Source organism: Phyllobates terribilis, unplaced genomic scaffold, assembly GCF_046119375.1.
Source record: "Phyllobates terribilis strain yellow unplaced genomic scaffold, ASM4611937v1 Scaffold_11__3_contigs__length_659146591, whole genome shotgun sequence".
NCBI classification, from domain to species: Eukaryota; Metazoa; Chordata; class Amphibia; order Anura; family Dendrobatidae; genus Phyllobates; species Phyllobates terribilis.
Window position 1 is genome coordinate 309,163,305 of NW_027362771.1, and position 13,036 is coordinate 309,176,340.

Consider the following 13,036-nt stretch of genomic DNA (forward strand, 5'->3'; position numbering starts at 1 on the left):
AGGAGACCTCGATACTCACCTCACCATAGCCGCACACCACCACCTGCTTGCCACCAAACATCATGTCTGTTGTTCGTTTCAGACTGGAAAATAAATGATCCTTTATGAATGACTGAAAACAAAATGTTTTTACCACAATCTTACAAGTGCAATTTTAGAAGAAAGCTCAACCCCTCCATACCCATCCCCTAAGGAATCAGGTAGTGACCCAAGTGTACATCTGCCTTAATGGACTGTAAAGTGGAAACACAGCATGTTCTAGCTATAGCATGTGATGGAGTTGTTCTTCATAGGCATCCTTGTAGAGTTTCAAAACTGTCACTGACACTGCATAAAACATACAAATAATGGAGATTTCCCAACACAAGATGTAAAGCCCTATTACTAGGATATGGCATCCCTTGGTGGTGGTTTGGAATTCCAGGACTCCACCAATCCTCAGGGCAGCAGTAATCATTAAACCCTCCCACTTGTTCATAGTTCTATTTGGAAGGGGAATACGGTAAAGCCATAAGGCCAACATACACATTAGACTAAAGTCACACGCAGATATCGGAGTGCATGGCTGACTGTAAAGTGTATAGGGGTCTCCTGACTCTCCCTGAAGGATGCTGTCGGGGAAGATAAGAGGTTTGTCAGATTCAGACTGACTATCCTTTTATTCCTAGTGAAATAAGCCTCCACCAGAGGAGGTAAATGTTTTACACGACACTTTGAGCCCAAATCATTAAAGCTTTCTCGTCGGTATTCTGGCATAAAGAGAGTTGAAAAGTTGCAGAATTTTGGCCCAACTCAAAGCTGCGATAAAATATTGTGACTTCTTACGCCATTTTCACCCAACTCTGGCAAAGTGGGCGGAGCTGTAGCGGTATGGTGGCATGACTAGCAACAGCATTTGCTACGCGCCTAATCTTACTCCAGCAGGGACTGGAGTAAAATTTGTGGTGAGGTGCACATCATTCGTCCGATACTCCCGATTCATGAAGAAGAGTGTGCCCCCATACTCATTGGGCTAACGTCAGCCGAATGCGGTTTGGCCGCCAGTCTAATATGTATGGGTGCACTGGTCAATTCATTGACAGGGAAGTTAAAGGGGTTGTCCGGTCAAAAGTGATAAGTCTGCAGTCACTCTGTGTGACTGTAGACTTATGAATCCCCCCAGTGCAGGCACTGTGTGCTGCAGGGATTCGCCGGTATGAGACCCCGAACCGGAGGCTATGTATACGTTGTACATACCCCCGGCCATTCAGTGCCACATCTCTCCATACACTTGTATGGAGTGAGGCCACTCCCCATCTAGTGACGTGGATGGCCAGTGGGAGAGTCCGACTAGAAGGCGCGGCCTCGCTCAATACAAGTGTATGGAGAGCAAGGCCACGCCCACTGGCCTGGGGCATGTATAACACATACACACCCTCCATTACCGGGTCTCATACCGGTGAATCCCCGCAGAGCACAGTGCCTGCGCTGGGGGGGGGATTCATAAGTCTGCAGTCACACAGAGTGACTGCAGACTTATCACTTTTAAACGGACAACCCCTTTAAGTATCCAGCATGTTTGATTCAGACTGCCGATCCTTGGGTCCTCTCTCAGATAAGCAGCTGCCAGGTATGTCAGGGGGCAGCTCGCTCGGAGACCACAGGAGCGATGGACAAAAGAGCTGCCAGTTGAACCATCTTTTGGCCAACATCCATCAAATGGTGTGGGGTTTATTTTGTATGAGGGCCTCGAATTTCCTTGGTCTTTCCCCACAACTACTATTACTAAACAAGGCCAGTAATCAGTTTATCTACCTGGAGCAAATATTTAGGGAAGAACAATGGACTAGTAAAACAGGAGAGAAGCCAATCCCAAGGTTTCCATGCAGTCTTTTCAAGTTACTCATTAATCAAGAAACAATGATAAGGCTTTACAGCAGGGAAACCGAGCAAACAACATACAACTTATCTACTCGCCAGCTTCCATTTCTGTGTAAGTGAAGCCCAATTAAGAGAGGAAATCTTATACTACTCCCCGATAATGCACAATGTCTTGTATACAATGAATGTGGTAATGTACCATGGAGGTCATTTAGATAAGCATGCTATGTATTGGTTCAGTTACTATCTGCAGACAGACGAGAGGCCCATGGGCTATTTGTGTGATATTCTTTATGAAGGACTAGATGTCATTGCTAATAATTGTATGTATAGTACAAGTGCGGTGCTTTACTGTACAGAATAAGGAGTTGGGATGGTTTTTCACACACTTATTCAACTGCTCACACATGCTGGATAGAAGTGAGGGGAACACGGAAGTCAGGTGTGGTCTGGCAGCTATATCACGTATAAGAAAATACAATGCAATACAAAATATTAGAAATGTTCTGTTCTAACACGTAAAGTGATCATTACCCATCCAGGATGGACTCGCGACAGCAGTACAAATTGTCAAACTTCTGCTTGGTGACAGAATCATTGACATTCATGGCAGGAACACAAAGCTTTCCGGCTTTAGACAACTGGTACAGGCTGTAACCAAAAAGACATTTGTAAATGCCACTGCGTATGATGAGCAAGGTCCACAACATCTGTATGGTACTGAGCTATAATAGCATATATTATAGTGACATACACTATAATATTTCATATGTAATACATCAGGTGCTCCTCACCGGTGCACACCCGTTACACTCTCCTCCACAATGCCCTTTATTTTTTTGAACATGTTCGGATACTTCTTATATATCCAGTGTGTGAGGTCTCCACCATCATCAAGGATCTGCAACGATAACAGATATAGAGATATATATATTTTCTTTCAAAAATAATAAAATTTCTAAATGAGCCCAAACTTTTTATATGTATGTATACATACATATACACTACCGTTCAAAAGTTTGGGGTCATTTAGAAATTTCATTATGTTTGAAAGAAAAGCACATTTTTTTTCAATGAAGCTAACATTAAATGAATCAGAAATACACTCTATACATTGTTAATGTGATAAATGACTATTCTAGCTGCAAACGTCTTGTTTTTATTGCATTATCTACATAGGTGTATAGAGGCCCATTTCCAACAACCACCACTCCAGTGTTTTATTGGTACATTGTGTTCGCTAACTGTGTAAGAAGGCTAATGGATGTTTAGAAAACCCTAGAAAACCATTGCACAAGTAAAGGCCCCATCACACAAAGAGATCGCTAGCGAGATCGTTATTACGTCACGGTTTTGGGATCGCTGGAGAGTCGTTTCGTGATCGCTGGGGAGCTGTCAAACATGCAGAACTTCCCAACGATTTTGGCCGCCCCAGCGATCTAACTAACGATCTTGGCGGTCGTTGGGACGCTTTCACACAGCAGCTATTTCAACGATCCACACCTTGATAGGGACTGTACTGTGTCACAAAGGCGTGCATAAAATTACTTTTCGGAAAATTACGTGCATTTTTGACCGCTTTTTTGCGCACGCTTTTTAAAAATGCTCAATGTGCCTCTGTATCTGCCGGCAAAGTGAATGTGAAATTCACTTTGCCGTACAAACACTGCGTAAATATACGCTGCGCTTTTATGGGAGAAAGCGCGGGCGTAAAAAGAATCAACATGTCAATTCTTTACACACCTGCGGCCGCACTTTCTCCCATAGGAACCCATTATCCCCGCTGGAATTAAGCATTAAACCACTTTATTTTTTTTATTTTCACACTTACGGTTTTGGGGTTCCTCCACTTCAGGGGCGCGGAAAAGACCAATTTATTCACGCCTACGTGTCTCAGTTCTGAATTGCTAACGAGGTCGTTGAGAAGGTGTCAAATACAGCGATGCACACTGCCCAGCGGGAGCGCAACGACCCAGGAATGGTCCAGGAAGCTTTGTAACGATCAGCGATCTCACAGCAGGGGCCTGATCGTTGCTACCTGTCAGACATAACGAGATCGCTAGCAAGATTGCTATTGCGTCACAAAAACCGTGACGTATCAAAGATCTCGCTAGCGATCTCGTTATGTGTGACGGGGCCTTAAGTTAGCCCAGTAAATGGTAATTTGAATAAGGAAGGTTATTACTCCATTTTGCAACACCCTATCAGTGACAGCTTCCTTTGTATAATACAGAGCTGGCTGTCAGTCACTGATAGACCCGCCCACTGGACTGAAAATCCCACAAAGACGAGAGGTAATTGATGAAAGCACAGGTTATATTGAATCTGCTCTCACAAAACTATATATATCAATCAGCTCAGCTCCCCGTGATCTATAACATGCTGCCTGCAGATTGGACTGCATTTTCGTGGGGACAGGTTCCCCTTTAATGGTAATTCAGGTATCCAGATGTTCATGTGTTATTAGTGTTGTACTTAGTAGGTCGTCTAGAAAATGAGCTCTGCCTAGGAAAAGCTCCAGTCCATTCAGCGTTAAAGGTAGAGCTTCAGTTCACGCGTCGCTTGCCGCAGCCCGTTAGGGTTTATGGTCACTAATAAGCTAAACGAGTGCGAGATCGATAACTGTGCCTCATTCACATGTATACAAGGCTTCATTATTCTCCGGGTGCACTGCTGCTCCCGAGCTCGCAGAAGACACCCCTGCCACGTTATTACATGTTCCATTAGCTCAGGAGATCAGCAGTAATACGTGTAGAAGGGGACTTCTAATTGGCAGCAATACTCCTAATTGCATGGGCAGAGAAGCAATGTTATCTCCCTAAGGATGCGTTCACATTTTGCTGTCATTTTTTTTTTTTCTTTTGTATTTCTTCTGCCATCGCAGTATAACTGGACGGTTTAGAGGGTAGAGGGTAGAGAGTAGAGGGTAGAGAGTAGAGGGTAGAGAGTAGAGGGTAGAGGGTAGAGAGTAGAGGGTAGAGAGTAGAGGGTAGAGAGTAGAGGGTAGAGAGTAGAGGGTAGAGAGTAGAGGGTAGAGAGTAGAGGGTAGAGAGTAGAGGGTAGAGGTAGAGGGTAGAGATAGAGGGTAGAGATAGAGGGTAGAGATAGAGGGTAGAGATAGAGGGTAGAGATAGAGGGTAGAGATAGAGGGTAGAGATAGAGGGTAGAGATAGAGGGTAGAGACCAAAAGTTTGGACACACCTTCTCATTTTAAGATTTTTCTGTATTTTCATGACTATGAAAATTGTACATTCACACCGAAGGCATCAAAACTATGAATTAACACATGTGGAATTATATACTTAACAAAAAAGTGTGAAACAACTGAAAATATGTCTTATATTCTAGGTTCTTCAAAGTAGCCACCTTTTGCTTTGATGACTGCTTTGCACACTCTTGGCATGCTCTTGATGAGCTTCAAGAGGTAGTCACCGGAAATGGTTTTCACTTCACAGGTGTGCCCTGTCAGGTTTAATAAGTGGGATTTCTTGTCTTATAAATGGGGTTGGAACCATCAGTTGTGTTCTGCAGAAGTCTGGTGGATACACAGCTGATAGTCCTACTGAATAGACTGTTAGAATTTGTTTTATGTCAAGAAAAAAGGATCTAAGTAAAGAAAAACGAGTGGCCACCATTACTTTAAGAAATGAAGGTCAGTCAGTGCGAAAAATTGGGAAAACTTTGAAAGTGTCCCCAAGTGCAGTTGCAAAAACCATCAAGCGCTACAAAGAAACTGGCTCACATGAGGACCGCCCCAGGAAAGGAAGACCAAGAGTCACCTCTGCTTCTGAGGATAAGTTTATCCGAGTCACCAGCCTCAGAAATCGCAGGTTAACAGTAGCTCAGATTAGAGACCAGGTCAATGCCACACAGATTTCTAGCAGCAGACACATCTCTACAACAACTGTTAAGAGGAGACTTTGTCCAGCAGGCCTTCATGGTAAAATAGCTGCTAGGAAACCACTGCTAAGGACAGACAACAAGCAGAAGAGACTTGTTTGGGCTAAAGAACACAAGGAATGGACATTAGACCAGTGGGAATCTGTGCTTTGGTCTGATGAGTCCAAATTTGAGATCTTTGGTTCCAACCACCGTGTCTTTGTGCGACGCAGAAAAGGTGAACGGATGGACTCTACATGCCTGGCTCCCACCGTGAAGCATGGAGGAGGAGGTGTGATGGTGCTTTGCTGGTGACACTGTTGGGGATTTATTCAAAATTGAAGGCATACTGAACCAGCATGGCTACCACAGCATCTTGCAGCGGCATGCTATTCCATCCGGTTTGCGTTTAGTTGGACCATCATTTATTTTTCAACAGGACAATGACCCCAAACACACCTCCAGGCTGTGTAAGGGCTATTTCACCAAGAAGGAGAGTGATGGAGTGCTACGCCAGATGACCTGGCCTCCACAGTCACCAGACCTGAACCCAATCGAGATGGTTTGGGGTGTGCTGGACCGCAGAGTAAAGGTAAAAGGGCCAACAAGTGCTAAGCATCTCTGGGAACTCCTTCAAGATTGTTGGAAGACCATTTCCGGTGACTACCTCTTGAAGCTCATCAAGAGAATGCCAAGAGTGTGCAAAGCAGTCATCAAAGCAAAAGGTGGCTACTTTGAAGAACCTAGAATATAAGACATATTTTCAGTTGTTTCACACTTTTTTGTTAAGTATATAATTCCACATGTGTTAATTCATAGTTTTGATGCCTTCAGTAATCTTTAAATGAGACGGTGTGTCCAAACTTTTGGTCTGTAATATAATATAATATATATATACACACAGGGTGGTCCAAAAGTAGGTGGACAGAAAGATAATAAGGTTATGAAGGGAGAGATTTATCAAACATGGTGTAAAATGAAACTGGCTCAGCTGCCCTTAGCAACCAATCAGATTCCACGTTTCATTCTTCAAAGTTTATAGCCGAAAACCAAAAAGTGTCAGTGATTTGAAAAATTACATAAGAGATGCATTTCAAGAAATTAATACCCAGAGACTTGTGCAAAAAAGTTTGTCGAAGCGTAAGAGGCAGATTTCAAAGCTGTGCAAATCGTAATGGAAAACAGTTTCAGCACCTGCGTTAATAAAATTTAAGGGCTTTTGTATTATTGTTCAGAATAAAATTTAATAGTCAATGTTATGCTTGTGTTAGTAAATATAATTTTATATATAAATCAAAATAAATGTTATTATTTTCTGTCCACCTCTTTTGGACCACCCTGTATATATAGCCAGGGAGACAAAATCTATTTGCTATTGACGTCCCTTTTGCACGGTTTTATGACATCTATAGAAGCTGTTTTTGCCAAACCTCAAAAGTAGTCAGAGGCGTCCCAGCTGGACGTACAGTTCCCACCATCTACGAGCTGATTGAGATGCTGGGGCACATCCCCACGTATTGTGCACTTCCCCTCTGACCAATGTGTATCTAAGCAACTTCTACTTGGCAGATCGCAGTCCACTACAGAGTCTGGGCAACAACCATTGTGGAGTCATCAGAATGATCAATGGGCTGTGTGAGAGCCCACATTTATGTTCACATTCAAGCTGCTCCTTCCCAAAACGGGGTTAACCATTGCAGCTTCCTCACAGTTAATTCATGTTTCCTGGGACACATTAATAAAACAGACTAACACAGTGTATAACTAAGAGCCTGAGCAGTGACAGGGACAGGCCATAAGAATCCAGCAGTCACCAGGCGGTAGCAGTACAGAGCATGTGACTCACATACAACCGCCGCACAAGAACACAGCCGGGGGAGAAGAGACAGAGGACTAATCTGTGACTGTCTCACACAGAAGGTGGTTATAGACAGATTTACTGCATCAGGACATATAGAGCAAGAGCAATATTATATACTAATACTATATACGACTATATTAATATCTTACGCTACAAAAACACCCAATTTACATACTCCAGTTACGGTCTTTAGCAGATTTAGACTATATAATCTGGGAGTAGCATAATGTAGGTGCAGAGACCCTGATTCCAGTGATGTGTCACTTACTAAGCTGTGTGCTGTTTCAATAAAACCAGTGTCTTATTAGGAGATTATCACTAGAGGGCTAGTTGTCTTGTGCCATGTAGTCCTCCTGCTCTCTGTAACCCCACCCCACCACTGAATGGCAGCTTTCTGTGTACACTGTGCATAGACAGAAAGCTGCCAATCAGTGGTTGGGGCAGGGCTATACAAAGATCAGCATTCAGAGAACTGATAGATCTCCGCCTAGAAGCATATCATCTATAAGTGAGAAACTCGAATATAGTGCGTGCTGGTTGGTGCACACAGTGCCTACAGCTGCTTAGTAAGGTACCATGTGCTGCCATATAGACTCAGTATTTACCCCCTGCCCATGGGTGGTAGTCATAATAGTACATAATAGTGCAACACTATGTACTCCTACACAGCACAGCTGACATCTCTGCAAAAAGTGGTAACTGCCTATTCGATTACCATTTCAATGATCAGTATACATGAAGCAGCAGAGAAGACTTCCCAGCTTGCCCTCAGCCACAGAAGACTGACAAAAGCTTTTTGCACTAGAAGACAGGTCATTAGGCACGTTCTATTAATTCTAGGTTTTCACGGACAATCATTTCCTGACAAAATCGCAGTTTGAGTAGTTTCAATTTTTAACAAACCAAAAAGCCAAAAGGCTCACCATGTTGGGCTGCCAACCTTCCACATTTACACACCGGTCAATGCACCACCAGAAGTCATCTTCTGATTCCCCTTTCCAAGAGAATACGGGAACACCTGGAAATGGAGAAGGTTCACACATTACCTACACATTCTCATCAGGACTATTCTTAACCTGCACAGCATAGAGAATATATGCTTACCAGGCGTATACAGGTGTCTGTGCAATAAGAAAACACTAAGGTGTTAAACACTTACCAATTTCAGCCAAGGCGGCAGCCACTTCATTTAGAGTGGAGTAGATGTTGCAGGCGGCCCATCTACACTGAGCTCCTAAAGCGCCCAAGGTCTCAATCAGGACCTGGAAAATTAAAGCAGTTGAAGCAATTGGTCTCCTGCCATCATTATATTTTCATGGTTAAGTGGAGATTAGCAATACAGTAAAGTTTTATTCTCACAATTTTTTTTTTATTTTTTATTTTACACAACACGATTTTTGCATGACTATTGTTAATATACAGCTCAACAAATAGTTTCTTCCTTGCATGTTTGTCTTTTTTTCACCACCTTCTGCCCTATGTGGATCCAGCTTCACAGAGCTGAATGTGTGGTCCTATTCTTATCTGCAAAAAGCTACATCTCCCAACAGCAGCCTGCTTCTCCTCAGTGATGCACACCCCTCCCTCTGCTCCCGGTCAGCTTTCTGATAGAGATAGTTACATAGGTTGAAAAAAGACCTAGGTCCATCAAGTTCAACCTTTCTCCACCAATTATACATTTTGTCACTAAATTAACTATAAGCCACAGTCAAAAAATATGGACAATTTTTATTTCTATGGATGATGCGACCATTGATAGTTTTGAATGTAGTGACTGTGACCCAATATTCATTACCATTTACAAGCTCCACATTTCATTGGTGGTTTATGGGGATCTCCAGAGCCAATCATGAGCTCCCCTGCATATACAGCAGTGATAGTGTCTTAGTTTTATTAGGGTCATTAAGTGCAAATGCAGCTGGCATTAATGGGATCTTCTGCATAGCATAGCGGAACCACACTCCAGGTGTCAGTTGTTTTATTAGAAAGGGTCAATAGGTGCATCTGAGCATGCTCAACAGACAGCATAAATCTACTGGAGGACAGATCCTGTGGCAACGGAGTGGAAAAAGGTAGCAGTATATCGTAAGTATAGTGGAGAATACAAAAGACTGCTACTTGTAACCTTGTCACAGTAAAGACGGCATTTGAAGCCAAGACTATTAAGATGATGTCTTGAGCAGTCCTAAGGAAACCATGCCTGTCTACCAACCATAAGGAATTTGATAAGGGTCATATTTCTGATAAAATTTAGGCCAATTATATATGCATGTAATGTGATCACATTTCTCCACTTATGATATGGCAAAAATTATATCCTTACCACAGGTCTCACAAAACACCACGATGGGTACATCTAATTCTACACTTATGTGAAATAGGTTTCCTCAGCCATTGAGAAAATGATAGAACTCAGGGTTTCTAATGTCCTATAGGTTAAAATAATGCAAAATTTTTCTTAATAATCAAAAACTTGACTAAATGTAATAATAGTTTATCTCATTTGATTAAAAGAATAAATATAAAAAACCCGCAGGCCTCCGCTCACCGCAGTTTGTGCCGTTATGTGAGTACAGCCAACAATCTTGGCTCCAGCTAATGGCTTTTCTCCTTGTGCTCTTTTGCGCAAAGCCATCAATGCAGGCATCTCTGCATGACACAAAATAAATGATAAAATCTATTACATCCAACGCCTGTGGCTAAAGATTTCACAGCAACGTTATAAGAGCATCAACCACTGACTACAGTGAGACTTCTTAAGAGACAGACACTCAAACTTAGATTGAAGAAGCTTTTCTAGAGGTTGGTCATCTGCAAGAAGATGGCCAACATGCATAAGGTATTGTGGAACGTACAAACAGTCTCAGGAAATCTGGCCTGGACAAGTGTGTGGTCTTCTCAGAGAGGTGGTCAACATGGATCAAGTGTATAATCTGTAATCTGAAAGTTTAATCTAATCGCATCGAACACTCCTGATGGGCAATGAATGTAATATCCATGGCACTATAGAAGTGCATACCTTTCTCTGAGAAAAGAGTTCAATATTTTACATTTCACAATCACTATCAGCAGCAGCATGAGGAGAGTGGTGGAGTCCTAGCAGATTCATCAGACTGGCGTAGCACACAATCACGCTTCGCCAGACTTGCAGGAGTAGCAGGTTCCGAATTCATGGAGATGCGCATGCCAACTTAATGAATTTGGCGCATGTGCCTCCGGTGAAGGATTGGAGTAGCATTGCTGGCATACAAAAGCCAGCGCACCTTTGATAAATTTGATGGGTGGGCCTTGGTCATGCCCGCATCCCGGTCCCACAGACACAAACTGGCGTGAAAACGCCAAGAGTTACAATTTGTTTGTGCAACTCTGCATTGTACAAAAATGTAGACTTTTCAAAAGTGACGTAAAAGCTTTGATGAATCGGTCTCCATTTGTCTTCTTGCTGTTGAATTTCAATTTCTCTAAATAAACAGCATAGGAAGAAAGCAATCAGGAGAGGATGGCGGAGGCTGAAGCGCATTATTAAAAGCTATGGACACCTTTGCCATGGAAAAAAAAAGTATTTTTAAATATGTTAGTGGTGACTTTTAGTTAATAAAATTGCACTAAGTTTTAGTCTTCAGTCTTGGATACCAGATATGAAATTTGGAGTCTGGTCTAAGTTTCAGATTTTTCTCTTGTTGGAGTGTCCCTCCCTGTAAAGTATGCTGGATGTGAGCTGTGTGTGTATCCAGGGTGCGATGTCTTTCACTTGCTTTCATGTCACTATAGCTCTAATATTGCACTTATTTATGCTCTACATTCTTTCCTCATTGTCTATAGCCCATTTTCTCTACCCTCCCAAAGACTGTAGATGGTTTCCTCACTCTCTACACTTTGGAGATCTGTGTACAAACCCCTTCTGGCAACTTACATGTATGTTAGTTTTTGACATCTGTAAGGCATTTGTTTCATACCATCAATAAATAATAAAAATATACAAGGCCAGATACGGTATCATGTGTTAATATTTGCAATGGATCTGTTAAACCAATGCCATATGAATTTTCTATGTATTGTGTCAATTATTTTTTTGTTGCATCCATTGAAATGTGTAGACGAGTCTATCCAAGTAACTGACGAGACTAGTGCATGCTGTGATAAGTTTCCCAAAAACTGTTGGTCTGTGTAGAAAAACATTCATGAGCACACACACTGATTAACATTGGTCCATGTGTAACCTGGTTTCCACCCAGATAGATTTTCGGTCTGAATGCTGTTTGGGTGTACCCTAACACTTATAGAAGTGAGAGGACAGAACACAGCCATCCAAACCAGCAACTCTGGCAGATTTGTACATTTTCCCCATGCCTCGATCACACCCATCCTCAAAAAGCCCTCCCTTGACCCATCCTCTCTGATTAGCCATCACCGCATATCACTTCTCCCATGTGCCTCAAAACTACTGGAACATGTCTACTTTGAACTGTTCTCCCACCTCTCCTCCTGCTCTCTCTTTGACCGCCTCCAATCTGACTTCCGACCACACAAATCTACTGAAACTGCCCTGACTAAAGTCCCCAACAACCTACTAACCGCCAAATCCAAGCGAAACTACTCTGTACTCCTCCTTCTGGACCTGTCATCTGCCTTCGACACAGTGGACCATTCCCTCTTACTACAAACTGATCTCTCGGCATTACAGAGATGGCCCTATCTTGGATCTCTTCATACCTAACATACAGGACATTCAGTGTCTCCCACTCACACACCACCTTCTCATCTCGCCCCCTATCGATCGATGTCTCCCAAGGTTCAGTCCTAGGACCCCTCCTCTTCTCCACCTACACCTTTGGCTTGCGACAGCTAAGTCTCACGGCTTTCAGTATCACCTCTATGCTGATAACACACAGATCTACCTCTCCGGACCCAGACATCTCCTCCCTACTAACCAAAATCCCACAATGTCTGTCCGCTATTTCATCCTTCTTCTCTGCTAGATTTCTAAAACTTAACATGGACAAAACAGAATTCATCATCTTTCCACCATCTCATTCACACACCCCCCCACCCGACCTATCAACGTCAATGGCTGTTCACTCTCCCCAGTCCCGCAAGCTCGCTGCCTTGGGGTAACGCTGGACTCCGATCTCTCCTTCAAACCACATATCCAAGCCCTTTCCACATCCTGCCGACTCCAACTCAAAAATATCTCCCGGATCTGCACATTCCTCAACCACGAACCTGCAAAAACACTATTGCACACCCCAGGGGTGGATTAAGAGTAGCAAGGGCCCCGGGCAGTTTAGAAGGCCCCACCACACACACACGATGTATCACGTGACATGTCACATGATCCCCTGTGATAGATCATGTGAAATTAATTTGGCACAATATTATAATAATTTTTTTACATTAATTGTATTACTTAATATTGAGCACAATTAAGTATGCTGA

The 13,036-nt window shown here is 42.8% G+C and overlaps 1 protein-coding gene across 8 annotated transcripts in view; it reads right to left on the reverse strand.

Annotated features, from left to right (window-relative positions):
* Positions 1–13,036, reverse strand: part of AHCYL2 (adenosylhomocysteinase like 2) — a 107,369-nt gene that overhangs the window by 12,306 nt on the left and 82,027 nt on the right. For all 8 annotated transcript variants that reach the window (XM_073652518.1, XM_073652522.1, XM_073652519.1 and 5 more), the window contains exons 4-9: positions 10,149–10,249; positions 8,760–8,862; positions 8,524–8,618; positions 2,655–2,761; positions 2,395–2,511; positions 20–83 (exon numbers count right to left, since the gene is read on the reverse strand). In XM_073652518.1, the coding sequence (XP_073508619.1) occupies positions 20–83; positions 2,395–2,511; positions 2,655–2,761; positions 8,524–8,618; positions 8,760–8,862; positions 10,149–10,249 (587 nt within the window). The remainder of the gene's footprint in view (positions 1–19; positions 84–2,394; positions 2,512–2,654; positions 2,762–8,523; positions 8,619–8,759; positions 8,863–10,148; positions 10,250–13,036) is intronic.